Below are 16785 nucleotides of genomic sequence, written 5' to 3'. Positions count from 1 at the left end.
CGACCCCTTCCCATCACAACGTCCACCCTTTCTGCACCGGCAGGAACAGCTCCCTCCCCGTCATCAGGCAATCTGGCCACATGGCTCCCACCCTCCCTAGCATTGCTGGTCCAAGGAGTTGCTCTTCCTAACCTGCGTTCTCTCCGGTCACCCAGTCATGGCTGCCGCAGTCTTCACAGCTCAGTGGACTTTTCCAGAGCATTTGAGCACCTTCCACCAGATCCCTCTGGCCGCTCTCCCCATCTACACCCTCAATGAACCAGTTCTGCTCCCCGAATCTCCCCAGCTCCCAGATGATTCAGAAGCATAGGATCAGTTCACTTACATGTGAGCAACAGACGTGATTTAATGGTTTTCTCTGACACCTCTTTGCCCCCTGCCCAACTACACCATAGCAGGACCAATGACTTAATGAAAAAGCAGTGAGTGAAATGGCAGGATCAGTCAAGCTGCGAGGGAAATTTGGAGGGGGTTCTGAAAATCATACCACGGATAACCACGTGGCTGACCCAGCTGCTGGGTGAAGCTGTGTTCTTGCTGTTTCTCTGGTCACTTACCTTGGATCTCCTCCAGCTTGACTGTACTTGCCTGTGTTAAGGTTTCAGATCACTCCAAAGATGGAAAAATGGTTCATACTCACCTTGGACCTGAGAAATACAGACAAGCCAACTGAAGCCCAAGCAGCAAGCTGCCAGCAGACACATGTCCTCGGGAAGGTGGAGGCTGGGCAAAAAGCAGGTAGTGAGGACCGAGCAGGGAGGGCTGCCAGCCCCTCTGCCAACAGGACCAGAACCAGCCAATGCCCAGAAGGGAGGCTCCTGTAAACTGCCACATGTCGGGGACACACACAACACACTCTCCACATGCACAGCACATTGCTCAATGGTGAACCTGGGTCTTATGGGGCCTGAAACTTACCTACGAATTGGAGGAAAGAAAAAAAATACGTAACGTTTGCAAATTTTACCAAAACCTATGACCACGTGAGCATATTGCTAGGGCCCCTCCTAGGGCCTGGGGAGGGGCTCCAGCAAGTGAGGGGCCCTGAACCTTCAGCTTCATTGTCTTCATAATAAACCCACACATAGCTCACCAAGCCGTGACATGAGCTCTGTCACAGCCCCGATACGGTCTGAATGTTATGACCCCCAAAATTCCAATGTTGAAATCCTCACCCCTGAGGTGATGGTATTTAAAGTAGAGGTGATGAAACCACCAGGGCGGAGCCCTCATGAATGAGATTCAGTGCCTTATAAAAGAGGCCCTTACACCGTGTGGGGTTACAGTGAGAAGACTGAATCTATGAGGAAACAGGAGGTTGGACTTTCCAGACTCCAAACCTGGGAAATAAATGTCTGCTGTTTATGAGCCGCTCAGTCGATGGTGTTTTGTTACAGCAGCCCAAATGAACAAAGGCAATCCCTGACTCTCAGAAAAACGCCTGGCACCCAGCAGGTGCTCAATCAATAGACGCAGACAAATGAGCTTCAGTCTTCATCCACTTTGGATAAACTTTCTTTTATTTCCATACTCTTTTGTGACATGTGTGGCACAGGTATTCAATCTCACGGGGATGTTTATTAAAACCCGCATTCAGAGGGTGTCCAGTGTGCTTAGGAAATGTGGGTTTGGGCACTCACAGGCCAAGCCTGGGGGTCCTCGGGGAAGCTACTCCTCCAGGTCACCTGCCAAGTGGATGTGCTTCCTTGGGCAATGGGTGACCCTACCAGGACAAGGGGAACCAGCAGGGACTCGATGAAACCACATAGCAGCCACCTGTTCTGACAATGTGACACAGACCAACTAATGCCAGAGCCCAGGAGAAGCCACAGCAGAGCTGCCTGGGTTAGTATCAGAGCAACAGGCGGAAGTGATTATGCCACCCCTGGGCTGTCCTCCACCAGTGGCTACTGTGTCATTCTGGTAAAACTATGATGCCATGAGACTCTGAAAAACCGAATCACTGCAGAGACAAACTCATAAAAATTAAAACCAATCCATAAAATTGTATCTAGAAACTCTGTCCCTGGTGCCAATAAGCAGCAAAGTCAACAAAGAGTAAAAACTAAAACTTCAACACATTATTAAAAAGCAAAAACTGGACTCAACTACAATCACTTCTGATTAGTCCACTAGTGAGCCCAAAAGTGACTTAAAAGTAAAAATCATTATTAGCAATAGATTAATAATATAACTTCATTGAGAGGTCAACATTAAATGAATAGTTCATTAAAAGTTTTCTGTTTAAAAAGAAAAGGAAAGGCCCAAATTGCCATTTCAAGGCAGAGCAGGCGAAAGGCCTGGAACACTCTGGTGCACTCACTGTCGGCTGCTGAACAGGGAGCCCAAGGCCAGCAGGATGGAGGGCGTGACCGAGGGCTTGGAGGAGGTGGTGTACTGGATGAGGTACTCCGGGTAGACCTGATGTTTCTCAAAGATCACAAAGATGGATGGGTCAGACACGCTGTTCACGCAGCTATCATAGAAGGCGTTGCTCCGGCCCTCCTTGGCTGGGGGGCGGACAAAGGAGGCATTGCCCCTGACGAACTCGCCCACCAGCACCCGGGCCAGGAACATTGTGTGGGTCTGCGTGTCGGATTTGCTGTAGTGGTGGGAATACGCAGCATCTCGGGCAAAGTAGCTCCCTGAAATGACACACGAGGGCTCAGCTGGGTGCCTGGTGGAGGGGCCCGCAGCCAGGAAGGGTCAGCCCACTCTGGACAGCGTCCTGGTGATGTGCAAAACCAGGGGCCTCTACTCTTCCGCCCTGCATCTCCCTCCCTCCCTCCCTCTGTGCCATGTCTCCACTCTCCCTCATGAAGTCATACGCATCAGTGACACCAACACCCTTCTGAGTGGCAGCATCTGAGGAGTTACTAAACTGAGAGCACAAACTCCTTTCAAGTTCCAGATCTGCCCCACAAAACCTAAAGGCCTCTGGACACGTCACTACTTAATCCCCAAAACCTCAGATTCCTCAGGCATAAAATGGGGCTGTTCAGCCCAACCTCACAGGGTTGTCATGGAAAATGAATGAGATCCCATATGTGGAAGCAGTCTGAAGACTCCGGCAGCCCAATGAATAGAATTCTGAGCCTTGTCAAATGGAAACCTGAGTTGGAAGCTGTCACCTATACATTTGAATTCACAAGTCTACCACTGGCTGCTGTCCATCTTGACCCCACGCCATTGCTACCTCAGACGGGAACTGACTGATGGACCTGGAACATGGACTGCTGGGCAGAAAATGTTCTCGACTTGGTAAGCATAATGTGGTTACAGAAGATAATGTCCTGTTCTTGGGATGTGTTAAAGGGTGAAAGGAGACAATATATGCCACCTACCTGAAAATGGTTCAGAAAGAGAGAGAGGGAGAGAGAAAGAGAGAAGTGGCAACATGTTAAAACCAATGAATCCAGGTAAAATGTACCCAAAGAGTTTTTCTTTACTATTATTGTTCCAATTTTCTTGAATTTGGAATTATTTCCAAAGAAATAACATTTTAAAACTTTCTTTGGCAAGTTTAAAAATAACTAAGAAGACAAGAAAACACTCAGATAACTCACAGGATAGCTCGAATACATGTTTACGTGAGTATCTCTGAGGGTTTCTGGTTTCTATTCTAAGGAAATCAATAGTAAAGGCACAGTCAGGGACTTGATCAGGGCTGGAAAGGTATCACCTCTCCTTTCCCATCTCTGTCACCATCTTCCAGGGCCTCTGCTCCACAGGGAAGCAACACACCAGCCTAGGCAGGCCACCCTGCCCACGTCTGGGGTCAAGCTCCTGGTCGTGACCAGAGAAGCAAGAGCAAGGAGGTGGCTGGTAGCCATGCCCAGGTACGACCACACACAGAGTTTGAACCTGCTTATTGGCTCAGGCTGGTCCCCTCATGCCCTCTTGCAGTCTGTTCCTATGCAGGGGCGAAGCAACATGGGTTCTGCTGGTGGAGACCAATCATGACTTACCTTTGCCATAGGAAGTGCCATGAACACCACAGACCCGCCAGTCAAAGTTCTGCTGGCAAATGGCATCCACGAAAATGGCGCTGGTGCCATGGAACAGCTGCCGCTCGTCCACGGCCTTCCCTCCATTCTGCTTCTGCATCTGTCCTTTTTGCCTAGAATCACAGAAGAACGTGTGCTGGGGGAAGAGTGTGCCGGCCACCAAATACAGCCGACCTGATACAAAACAACACATTTTTCCAAAATTCCAAAAGTGTCCTGAGACCAGGAGATGCAGGTCACAGGCTACCAAGACTAGGCCTGTGAGGCTCCAGCCACAAGCCAGGGTGTGGGAAAGAAGGGGGATCGTGGGAGCTGGGTGAAAACCCTCCCTCCACAGCTCCAGACTGCAGCGGCTCCCTGGACTCCAAAAGCAGAGCAGCCCTTGGAAAATGGGTACCATTTTCCCCAACCCCACCCCCACCTTGCTCCTGGATGGAGCTGAGCCCTGAGATGCTGTAGGAGAGTTTTGAGGCCCCGGTCAGTGGGTGCCCATCCTTCTCCTCTCTGTTCCCAGACTTCATCATTGTGCACAGAGTACAGATGACACTGCCCCAACCCCACGTGGGGACAGGTCAGCAAGACCCAGCCTGCCATGGTGACCTGTTGTAGGATTCCTCCCCACATAGACAAGTGAGTGGGTGTCCAAGGACAAGCCAGTCCTCATGCATGAACCTAAGACCCCTGCTCTCCAGCCACAGCCTTGTGTTCCTGGGGCTAAGGGTGTGGTGGGCTGTACTGACCCATCCCACTGGTCTCCGGGAAGGCAGAATGGAGAAGTGAGAGTGCTGGCTTTGCCAGTGCTCATGAACAGGATCAGGTGGTACGCTCTGGGAAGCCTCGGTGCCCTCACCTCTACAATGGGATGTGCTACCACACTGCCCTGGGGGAGCGGATGACGGACAGCAGACACACAGCTCCCAGCACACGGCAGCCCTGTCGCTCTGCTTTTCCTGGAAACCTGGGCCACATGTGGCAATCAGCCAGCAGTGTGAAGGGACAAAGCCACCAGCCCACCAACAGCGAGCCCCAACGCACCACTGGTAGACTTCCCAGAGGGCCAGGTTCTGTACTCGCTCAATCTTCTGAACAAAGTAGAAAGGCAGCGTGCGGTTAAAGAGGTTCCAGACCTTCTGATACTCTTCCGAGGAAGAACTAAGGGTGATCTTCTGCAAGGGGTAAATGTTTTTAATGCATTATCGTCAACGTGCAGAATATAAATCAGTCCCTTCCCAAGGCTTCTTGTAAACATTAGAACTGCAGAAGCACAAATGCCCAGACAGCAGCAACCACACTCCCACCTCCCCTGATGACATGGTCTCTCCAGGCACAGGAGACAATCAGTCCTCACGAAACTTCGTTGATAGGTTCTTGGAAACTGCAATTTTAAGTAAAACAACAAACTGCATGCCATAGGAACTTAACTCTTACGTCAGTTAGCATATGGGAAATTGGTTTCATCAGACAGTATGTTGTTTCACTTTGAGTCAGTTTCCAAGAACCTACTGATGACGCTGAGGATTTACTATGTTTGCAAATTGTAGTCACTTTGCTCCTTATCACTGTGAAACCAATCTAAAGGACAGACATGTAATGCTTAAGCCACCATCCTGGGTATCCCCTGGATGTCCCTGCTCTTCTATTTTTTGTCCCACACAGGCCAAAGACACAGGTTGGATTACATGGTCCAAGGACCACAGAGTTGTTGTCTAGACAAAAGTGTTGAACCCCTTCAGGTTCTCAGCACTTCTTGCCTGCACTGTTGGCATCTGTATGTGCCTTGTACAAGCTCAGTAGGTCCTCCCAGGACAGAGACCATCATGTTGTAAAGCTGAGTTGCACAGTGCTCCGCAGCCAGCCAGCCGGCAGACATCAGCCCAGGTGCCTCATGCAGACGGGCACCATCAGATAGATGTGAGTCTGCGTACTCTCCTGCACTCAGCACAGCTCCCACTGGTCAGAGCCCCTCAACAAGCTGCCGAACTCACTGTCCATTCTCCTGTCTGCTAGTCGTGAATGTCTTTCCTCCTGACAGTAACCCCCTCCAAATGTCCATCAGACTCAGGTCCTCCCCAGGCTTCTTTTCCTTCTCTCGCTTAGTAAAATTGGTATTTATTGGTTAAGCCCAGCCCAAAAGCTCCTTATTTCTGCCCTTTCTAGCAAATTTCACAGCTCATCCTCCTCCCTCCATAAGGCAACCCCTCCCCTCAGAGCCACAACCATCTCCTGGGCAGTGAAAAAACAAAACCCTCTGCAAAAAAAAAAACAAAAACAAAAAGCCCACATCTGTCACTGCCCTCCTGCCCCAATTAGCCCCAGCCTTACAGCTTCTTCAGTGTTGAGTAATAGTACAGTCTGTTCACACATACCCACCTCTACAGAACACGTTCCTGTTCAACCCCAGGCACACGTGTCCCCTACCTGAAAGCCTGGGTCTGGCAGGGCAGAGGAGTCCCAATAGTCTGGGATGCTCTTCGGGCCTGGAAACTTGGTATTGCTACAAAAATGTAAACAAAAACACGTAGACATTTTATTCTTACACAAAGCAAATCTACCATAGGTGGTCTCTGCTAGCCAATATCACCAGTCTTCAGTCTCAGCGTATCGTATTTTAAGAGCAGGTAGAAGGCAAGGAAGAATGTTAACATAATACTCACAACATGAGAGCATTTTTATCTTTGCCTATGTAGCCAAACAGTCCTGAGAGATCTATTTCTCGCCTGTGTCCCAACTACCACACAAAAGGGACAAAAGGGATGGAGTATGTGGTTAAAACAGTACACACAGGGCCATAAACCTTTATCCACAATTCTGAAATTCTAAGAGCTCTAAAGACATTTTTTTAAGGCCTCAATGAGGTATAATTGACATTTAAAAACTGTTTTTATACAGCTCAGGAAAACCAGGAGAAAAAATGAAATAAAACATTTTTTAAAAAACCTAAGTGACATCAAAACTCATGTGGCAATAGAAATTTGACTGAAGTTAGTAAGAGGCCATTGTGGTCTGTATCTATCCTTCTTAAACTGACTATGCATATTCTTTACTGCAGAAATACTAATGTGCTAAAATATAAAGTGTCACGTGATACAAGCATCACATTATCTTTCTAAAAATAAATAAATAAAAGCGGTTCAAAAGACATATGGCTCAAGGGTTCAGGAACAAGGACTGTGAAACTATAATTACAAATCATTCCTATTAAATTTCAGAATACACTGTTCTTTCTAAATAGATCTACCTTCTGTTTCTGCTGGCATGAAACATATACCTTCATCCTGAGCCTCAAAGCACTCCCACAAATAACTTTCCTTGGAAAATGGCACAGTTCAAAAATAACTAAGCAAGGTCCTACCAGCAGCAAGAATCAGCCAAAAACAGACCCACAAAGACTTATGATGCTGAAATTATCAGACAGATTAAAAACAATTATTCCTCCTAGGTTTAAAGAAAAAAAAAAGACAAACTTTAAAAACATATGTAAGGAACAGAAACCTATAAAAAGACCTGGAAGATCTAAAAAAGAACCAAATAGAACTTACAGAAATTATAAGTACAATCCTTAATAATAAAAGTGCAGTGGACAGGCTTAACAGCAGATTAGACCAGCTGGAGGGAGAATCAGTAAGCTGAAAGATATGTGAAATGCAATTGTCCAGAATGTGACCCACAGCAACAAGGAAATGGAAAATGCAGGAAGGAAGCTGAGACATGGAGAACAGTGAGAACTGGAATATAATCAGAACCTAAGTGAAGCTCTAGGAGAGGAGAGAGAAGACAGTGGAGGCGATTTTCAAAGAGAACTGACGAGACGCACCAATCCGCAGCTTAAGAAGCGCGAAGAATCTCAGCCATGATAAATAAAAAGCACATACCTAGACACACTTTAGTGAGGATGCATAACTCCAAGACAAACAGAAGTTCTTCAAGGTAGCCAAAGGAAAAAAGAGTGATTACTGCCAAAGAAGCACCTGTTAGACCAACAGGCAATTTCTCAAAAGCAACAATGGAAGCCAGAATACAGCAGAGTGGTCATCACCAATGATCCGAGAGAAAATCCCTACAACCCGAAATTCTATACCCAGTGAAAATTTCCTTCAAGAATGAGAGCAAAATAAATACATACTGGCTGGGCGCGGTGGCCCACACCTGTAATCCCAGCACTTTGGGAGGCCAAGGTGGGCAGATCACTTGAGATCAGGAGTTCAAGACCAGCCTGACCAACATAATGAAACCCCATCTCCACTAAAAATATAAAAATTAGCCAGGCATGGTGGCACACGCCAGTAGTCCAAGCTACTCAGGAGGCTGAGACAGGAGAATCACTTGAACTCAAGAGGCGGAGGTTGCAGTGAGCCAAGATCATGCCAGTGCACTCTGGCCTGGGCAACAGAGTATAACTCCATCTCAAAAGAAATAAATATATACATACATATTTAGACAAACCAAAAACAGAGTTTTCAACAAATCTTCATCAAAGGCAGGCTTGTCCATCTGCAGCCCGCAGGCTGCATGTGACCCAGGACAGCCTTGAATGCGGCCCAACACAAATCTGTAAACTTTCTTAAAACATTATGTGATTTTTTTGTGATTTTTTTTTTTTTTTTTAGCTCAACTATCGTTAGTGTTAGTGTATTTTATGTGTGGCCCAATTCTTTTTCTTCTAATGTGGCCCGGGGAAGCCAAAAGATTGTACATCCCTGATCTAAGGTAATCTGAAAGGACAAAGTGGTAAAAATGTGATTACATTTAATGAAACTTTCAGAGTACAAAATAACAGTGCCTCTTGAGGTTTAAAAACAGTTGAGAGGAAGGCAAATGGAAGAAAAGACAGGAGGACAAAGACAATGATTTACTTGCATGTAAGTGAAGAACATTTAGTTTCTACCATAGCCTTTAAAATACATATATACACAAAAAAAGGTAAGAAAAGAAAAAATAAGACCCAATGACATGAATGAAACATTTTCATGGAGGACGGGCAACATGGTGAGTGAGACCCTGTCTCTACAAAAAATAAAAAAAATTAGCTGGGCATGGTAGGCCATGCCTGTGGTCCCAGCTACTTGGGAGGCTGAGGTGGGAGGACTGCTTGAGCCCAGGAGGTGGAAGGTGCAGTGAGCCGTGATCACACCACTGCATTCCATCCTGGGTGACAGAGTGAGATCCTGTCTCGTAAGTAAATAAATAAATAAATAAATTTTACATGACATTCCTGTATTATAACTTCTGAATATGGGCATTACATTTTATGACTCCATTAATTGTGTAAACAGAAAAGTTGTTTCTGAAAGTGATCTACCCTCAGCTTCCCAGTTGGCCATGCAGGCCCAAGCAGACTTGCTGCTGCAGTTAATGACAACCAGCTGCTGGCACATGGGTCAGAGAGAAGAACTAAACTCTTCATCTGTGTGAACAGTGTGTGACACTCCGCTTACAGGAGACCCCAAATCACTCAGATCTTACTCTGAATCACTTTTAGTTTGGACATTTGGCATCTTCTTGTGGACCCCTGAAAACTAAATTAGAATGACAACAAGAGAGATCTACTCTCAGAAAGCAGAGAGACTTTTCCAAACCTTGTCTAAGGTGGGCTTTGTATAGGAAAAGAATAAAAAATGACTTTCAGAAATAGGAGGGTCATAATCAACCAAAACTCTAAGTCCAGAATCAGTAAGAGACTGATACATTTAACTAAAATGATAAGAAATATATCTTTATGGTAAAATACTTCATAGGCAAAGTCAAAAGGCAAACAACAAACTAAGAGAAAATATTTGCCATTTACATAACAAAACGAGGGCAAATCTCCCTAATAGATAAAAGGCTCTTGATATTTAACAAAAATATCAGAAAGTTGATAGAAAAATGAATAAAAGACCAACAGTCCACAGAAAAAGAAGCAAAAATGGCACTTACATGTTAGAAATAATATTCAACCTCACTCCTAAGAGAACGCAAACTCAAGTCCACTGACCCATCTTTTACCCCTGAGAACTGCAGAAGCTCAAGAGCCTGACAACTCACTCTGAGGCATCTCATGCATCCTAGTGGGTGTGCATAATGATTCAAGCCCATGGAAAGGAACTTGGCTTACTTTCTAGGACTCTGATCTAACAGGATACCTCCAAAATCTGTGGGTTTTTTTAATTAAAAAAAAAAAATAGAGACAGGGTCTCACTATGTTGCCCAGGTTGGTCTCAGACTCCTGGGCTCAAGCAATCCTTCTATCTTGGCCTCCCAAAGTGCTGGGATTATAGGTGTGCACCACTGCACCAGGCCATACCTCCAAAATTCGAAACAGCACATACATCAAATGGTTCATCACGGCATTATACTTTGTAATAGCAAAAGACTGAAAACAACACAAACATCCATGAAAAGGAGACATATTAAGTAAACTATGGTACATACATATTAAGGAGAACAGGAAAGAAGAAACAGATTGAGGAAGTTAATGAACTGAAACAAAGTGATTACCAGGATCTATTTTTAAGTGAAAAAAAAAAAGGGTATAAAACAGTATAGATAGCATGTTCCCTTTCATGCAAGAAGAGAAGAAAATACTTCCACATGTGTGTATGCAAATGCTTATTTTTGCAAAGAGAAACATGAAAAAGAAAAACCACAAACGAATGTTACCCACAGTGGGAACAGGGCAGAGATAACAGGGAGAACGTTACAGACTACAGAGAATACCATTTTATATAGGTTTGACTTTTAATCACGTAAAGGTTTTTTACACAGTCAAAAACAATAATAATAATTATTTTTGAGACAGGGTCTCACTCTGTCACCCAGGCTGGAGTGCAGTGGTGGGATCTCGGCACACTACAGCCTCGACCTCCCCGGGCTCAGACATCCCTCCCATCTCAGCCTCCTGAGTAGCTGGGACTACAGGAGCACAGGCTGGTCTCAAACTCATGGGCTCAAGCAATCTACCCGCCTCAGCCTCTCGAAGTGTTGGGATTACAGGTGTGAGTCACTGCATCCAACACAAAAATAAATTTTAATTTAAAAAGGAAAAAGTAAGGCACATTCCCAGGAAATTACTTTGTTAGGTCTGACTCACAAGGCAGTTTCGTGGACTGATAATACCTTTCTCCTCTATCTTGTACCAAACTCTTTTAAAAATTATCTTTGCATGCTTTACAAAACAAAAGAACCAAAAGAGACATTGTCAGTTCTCCATGAAATAGACACGAGCCAGGCCTCTCAGGCCAACAGCAGGTGCAGCCAGCTACCAGCCAACACCGCCTAAAATCCCAGCACTGGCTGTGGCAAGCCCAAACTGTATGGGCACTGTGGTCCCTCTCCACCATGCAAGCCACCTTCCTCCAATATGTGGCTGTGTGGTTTGGAGAACACTGACCCCTCCCTCTCAGTTCCATTCCCATCCCACCTCCCCAAGCCTAAAATAACACCAGTGGTTGAGATGGGGTCTGATCAGTGCAAAGCACAAGAATTTCCCCTCATCTGGTATAACAGGTTTCTCTCCTCCCTTCTAGGGGCTCAAAGGCCACAGGCTAACCTGGTGGCTCCTGGCAGCCATCTTGGGACTGAAAGAAACTCATCCTGATGAAGCTCGCCCATTAGTGACTGCAATATCTGTCTTTAGAGTTTTGGTATTCTGTGATATTCAAATACTGAAATACATAGGTTTTTATTGGTGTAATTCCATCATTATTTCATTATTTCAACATTAAAAAAATTCAAGTCTATGACTCAATGATTCCATGGAAAAGACCAACGGATGGGTTGGCTTCAAGCCTAGACTCGCCTTCAGAGTTCGTCTTTTCCAGGGAATCATCGCGGATCACAACAGGCAGCCTTCTAATTATGCATCACAAAGCTTCAACCCACAGGGTAATTCTCACTCTGGTCCAACCAGTAGAAGACAAACGATAAGAGTGCGAGAGCACCTCGCTGTACAAGACAATGAGTGCCCGCGTGCTGTCTGAGGCAGGTTTTCTGTTGCCGCTGCAGAGCACACCCCAGCTGATTACATCCTAAGTACCAAGCCCCCTCCACTGCAACCTACCAGGTTTGCAAGGTCGTCACATCCTGGGGAGACACATATTTGGGTCTGCGGCAAACCTTTTTAGTTGTGCCATAGACCAGGTTTTTCTGAATGAATGCTGAAAAAAAACATAACCAGTGAAAAAATATATATATACATATACATACACACAGGATGGCAATGTTTTATAAACACAAATTAGACAGATTTGAAAGCTTACCCAAATGTGTAAAGCCCAGAATCAGTCTGTTAAAAATAAGGCAATTTTACACATTTCAAATATTCATAAAGAAAATAGGTATCCTTAGGAGACTGGGTTTAATGAATAGAGGAATGATTAGTAATTGACATATCAATTATACATGAGTGCTTTTAAATTGTTCCTTCCAATCTTGTTTAAACCATTATTTTGCTTGGCAATTTTTCCCAGCTTGGATATTAAAAAAAGGCCTCAGCCCAGCCTGAGACCAAACTACCACATCTTGAGTTAGTGGGACTGGAGAGTTAACGTAAGTTTTATGACTTTGTTTTAGTTAAACTATGGCAGTATTCATCAACCTTTCTAAACCAATAATATCTTTAATAAACACATTTCTTGCTTCCCCACCCTCAAGAATCCCATATTCATCCTGAGGATTTGGGGTTGGGGGAACTGGCCCCTCAAGTGGAAAAATAAATACCTAGAAGGGTTTGTCATGTCTCTGCCTGCCAAGAAAACTCTCTCAAGTCTTACTTCCTTTCTTTTTTATTTATTTATTTTATTTTTTTAAGAGATGGGGTCTTGTGCTTTGTTGCCCAAGTAGACCTTGAACTCACCGGCTCAAGTAATCCTCCTACCTCAGCCTCCCAAGTAGCTGGAACTACAGGTGTGTGACACCATGCCCAGCTAATTTTATTTTCACTTACAAAACATTTTAATATTAAAAATTATAGATGTCCAAAATTAGCCTTACTGCACTTGAGCATAAACTGTATAGTTATCCAAGTGTGTGCCTCTTAGGTTGCAGCTGAGATGGTCACCATTCCTGGAGGGCCACCCACATTCTCATTCAGAGCCCATGATCCAGATGCAGCAACCATGACCCCTTCTGTTTCCCACCACTCAGCCGCCCATCAAGACCATTCTCACTGGCATATTTAAATGGGTGTTACTGGCCTACTGGCCCTCTGCGATGAAACTTAAATGGCTTTCACTGGTGAAATTAAAAGTGAGCCAAGATATGTGGATGGGCTAAACGTGTCAGACACATTCCCTACCCTTCTACGGACAGAGTAAAGTGAGGCCTTTTCCCTAACTTGCCATTCCAGAGGATACCCTAGGCTACAGCCTGTCTTTGGGGGATTCTGCCCCGTCTGACACCACCTAACAGGATGCTAGAATTCTGCCTCTGGAATACTGCCATTTGCCTTGAGTGAATCATTTACGACAAGAGTCCCTAAAAGGGCAGAACTGAATCATCCCTAAACCTTCAGAACAACTCACTTGGGCTATTTTGTGTGTGTTTTAAGTGCACTTGCTTCCTAATGTGTGTGGCAGTCTGCTTTGAGACTTGCTTTATACTCAGTAGTGAAGTTGTAGGGGAAGAAGTCAATTCATCTCAAGCTTCTTTTGTGGATACTGTTAGAAGAAGAGCGGGAAGGAGAAGAGGGGAAAGGAGAAGGGGGAGGGGAAGAAGGGGAAGGAGGGGGAGGAGGGGGAGAAGGGCGAGAAGGGGGAGGAGAAAGAAGAAGAGGAAGAAGACAAATTGTCCCCACTCAAAGGGCTTCGGTCAGTCTGCAGGAACTATCAACTGCACGTGTGTGCTCTTTCCCATCCCTATCATGAGGTTCTGTTATGTCCCCAGGGTGTGGCCTAGGTTGGGAATGATAAAGGTGGTATCTGACATTTCTGATATATCTGTTTTGATATTTTCCAGATATTTAAAAGAAATATTCCAGACTGCTGTCAGCAGCAGTTAGATGTGTGCTTTCCACACAGTCCCGACCTCTAGGGCAGTCCTGATTTGATTAACTTCTATGTTCTCACTGTCCCCTTTCATGCACTGGTGTGTGTCAGGCTATGGAAAGCAAACCAGACCACATGTGGCTGGCACTATCCAGCAGAGCAGAGGCAGTTCGCACTCTAGAGGAGAACTTCTCTGTAAGGGCATGTTAAGGGGGCAGTGATTTACCCTAAGCAAAACCACAAGTGCCACAAAACCAGAAGCAAAACCAAGGCCAGAAACAGACAGCCAAAGTGGTTTCAGGATAATTCACCAGACACTTTGCTATACTCCACATAGAATAAAGGTCTACAAAAATAAAGAAAACCATAACCCGTGTTTAAAGGAAGGCCCACTTACTCCCTTATAAAATGCTGAACATTCAGAAGGACTCGGAGTTTAAAATGTGAAATACAGGCAAAACAGAACTGAATAAAGCGGGACCAATACACTCATGTGGAAATGGCTTAAGAGAAACTACAGCAAAATTAAAACTGAAAAAAAATTCTCACAAATCAGCTGCTTGGAGGAACTGGCCAAAGGGTGGCCTATTTCTGTCTGTAAGGCAACCAGGAAGAAACATTTCAGCCCCAGCCTCAGGAAACCATAAGTGCATGAAAATCTGCTTCCCAGGGACTTTTAATTACTCTGTGTCCTACCATCCATTAAACCCATCAATTCCAAAGTTGCCTACAGAAAAGATGGCAACAGGCTGGGCGCGGTGGCTCACGCCTGAAATCCCAGCACATTGGGAAGCTGAGGGGTGTAGATCACTTGAGGACAGGAATTCAAGACCAGCCTAGCCAACATGATGAAACCCTGTCTCTACTAAAAATACAAAAAATTAGCCAGGTGTGGTGGCTCATGCCTGTAAGTACTCAGGAGGCTGAAGCACAAGAATCACTTGAACCCAGGAGGCAGAGGTTGCAGTAAGCCGAGATCACGCCATTGCACTCCAGGCTGGGTGACAGAGTGAGACTCTGTCTCAAAAAAAAAGATGACAGCAGCACTGCTGCAGCAGGGAGTGAAAAGGCAGACACTGCACGACGGAGCTCCTCGGACACCTGTCAGGGACTCAAGCTAGTCCTTGGGCACAGCAGGACAACCACCCTGCATGCATGCTGACCCTGCTTGTCCTCCACACTTGGGGCTCCTGCCTCTCCTGGAGTCCATTCTCCTCACACTCTCGATGCAGCTCTTCCTCCACTGCACAGGGCCAGTGTCATCTGTTTCCAGGTCTGTCTCCCCTTCTACACAGGCATACCTTGCTTTTCTTTCCTGTACCTACCCGGGCCCCCAGTATGTGCACATGGCTCCTCCAGGGTTAAGGTGTAGGGACAGAGCCAACACACGTAGGCTCTGCTGGGCGAGGGCAGGGGCACAGGATACCTTTGAAATCTAACTCGTAGTTGTGCTTTCCGGCCTGGAACTTCAAGGTGGCTGCCTGGCCGTCAGACCCCGGTGTGCAGTAGGCCAGGTAGGCCTTCTCCACGTCGCTACTGCTGACAGTGGTCACAGGGTGCGCTGTGCCCTGCGATGGAAAGCCAGACACTTTATGAAGGCAAGAAACTGCGTGATAAGGAAAGACGCTGGTGGCACCCAAGCCACATTTCAGAGACGCTCACGGCGGACAGTCCTGTGGTGGGGAAGAGGGAGGCCAGGGCGCATGGTATGGCAGGAGAGAGAGGCACAGAACAGAGGCAACATGACTCTCTCCTGAAGCCGCCCTAGCAAAAACAAGGCAGTAAATATGGGTCCTGCTGAGCAGGATGACAGGGATGGGCGCAATGGAGAGGAGGGCACTCAAGTCACCTAGGACAGAGGACGCGACAGCCACTCAAATGCCAGCAGAACAGCAACAGTGACTTCTCAAGTGCTGCTTGACTGGACAGCACAAGCCAGGCTGCTCTTAGCCGTCTATCATGTTCCAACCATCCTTTAATCAGAGCTCAGGCCTCTTCCTAGAGGTTTTGTTTTTCCGGTCCCTAGGAGCTTTCATCTATTTTTTTAATTATCCATTTCAATCCCTATTCTTCCACAATTACCTACAGGAAATCTCATAGCTTGGGATGGACTGAGTTTGAATTCTGGCTCCCAAACCTGCTGGCTCTGTAACTTTGGCCAGTTATTTTAACCTCCCTGAGCCTCCGTTATCTCAAGCTTATAACACGAATAATAGTACTTAGGCCACATTCATCCCTTTACACAACAGGACCGTATCATCCTCACAGGACTGGAGAAACCATTTAAATAAGGCATGCAGAGCACTTAGCACAGTGCCCAGAACAAAACATACTCAACAAATGTTACTATTATCCTCACTGTTCTTATTAAATTTGACATTACATTGACAACTAAAATTAAAGTTATTGAACCTATAACCAACTAACTCCCTCTGTCCCTGTCAATTTTCCTGCTCCCCCTACTGCTACCATCCTAGTCCTCCTAGGTCACAAGCTTCAGGTGTTATTAACAGAATAATGAGTGAGACGAGATTCACCCATGCCTCTGGGCAACTGGAGGAGGGGAACAAAGAGTACGCAGATGTTTCAAAGCCTCAAGCACAAGGTCCCACACAGGTCTCACAGGTGCTCTAGATGCTGAGAGGGGTAACTAAGAATGACCAAGGAAGGGTGAGACCCAGCAAAGGTTTCTTGGAAGAAAAAGACACCTGAGTCAAGGCCCAAGCCCGAGGGATGACAATCACGAGAACCACGAGGGGCGGGTGTTACAAGGTATAATGGTTTGCAAAGCAGCCTCCTAGTTTACAGTCTCATAG

At 45.9% G+C, this 16785-nt stretch overlaps 2 protein-coding genes across 8 annotated transcripts in view; one reads left to right on the top strand and one right to left on the bottom strand.

The window, feature by feature from the left end:
* The window catches only part of TBXAS1 (thromboxane A synthase 1), a 213263-nt gene extending 201377 nt beyond the window's left edge, over positions 1–11886 (top strand). For 4 of the 5 annotated variants that reach the window (XM_031665114.1, XM_031665111.1, XM_031665112.1 and 1 more), the window contains one exon: positions 11513–11886. In XM_031665114.1, coding sequence (XP_031520974.1) covers positions 11513–11710 — 198 coding nt within the window. In that variant the 3' untranslated portion in view covers positions 11711–11886. Of the gene's footprint in view, positions 1–598; positions 1950–11512 lie in introns of those variants that run through there. The other variant, XM_021936332.2, reaches the window with a different exon arrangement.
* PARP12 (poly(ADP-ribose) polymerase family member 12) overlaps positions 1500–16785 on the bottom strand; it is a 39899-nt gene continuing 24613 nt past the window's right edge. Inside the window, exons 7-12 of one of the 3 annotated variants that reach the window (XM_003896676.5) lie at positions 15396–15537; positions 12046–12142; positions 6426–6501; positions 5043–5173; positions 3969–4120; positions 1500–2645 (exon numbers count right to left, since the gene is read on the bottom strand). In XM_003896676.5, the coding sequence (XP_003896725.1) occupies positions 2320–2645; positions 3969–4120; positions 5043–5173; positions 6426–6501; positions 12046–12142; positions 15396–15537 (924 nt within the window). In that variant the 3' untranslated portion in view covers positions 1500–2319. The remainder of the gene's footprint in view (positions 2646–3968; positions 4121–5042; positions 5174–6425; positions 6502–12045; positions 12143–15395; positions 15538–16785) is intronic. The other 2 variants (XM_021936331.2, XM_031665110.1) reach the window with 2 other exon arrangements.

This window comes from Papio anubis, chromosome 4 (genome assembly GCF_008728515.1).
Source record: "Papio anubis isolate 15944 chromosome 4, Panubis1.0, whole genome shotgun sequence".
Taxonomy (NCBI): domain Eukaryota; kingdom Metazoa; phylum Chordata; class Mammalia; order Primates; family Cercopithecidae; genus Papio; species Papio anubis.
Note: the sequence above shows the minus strand (reverse complement) of the source record. Positions and strands in the feature narration are given on the sequence as shown.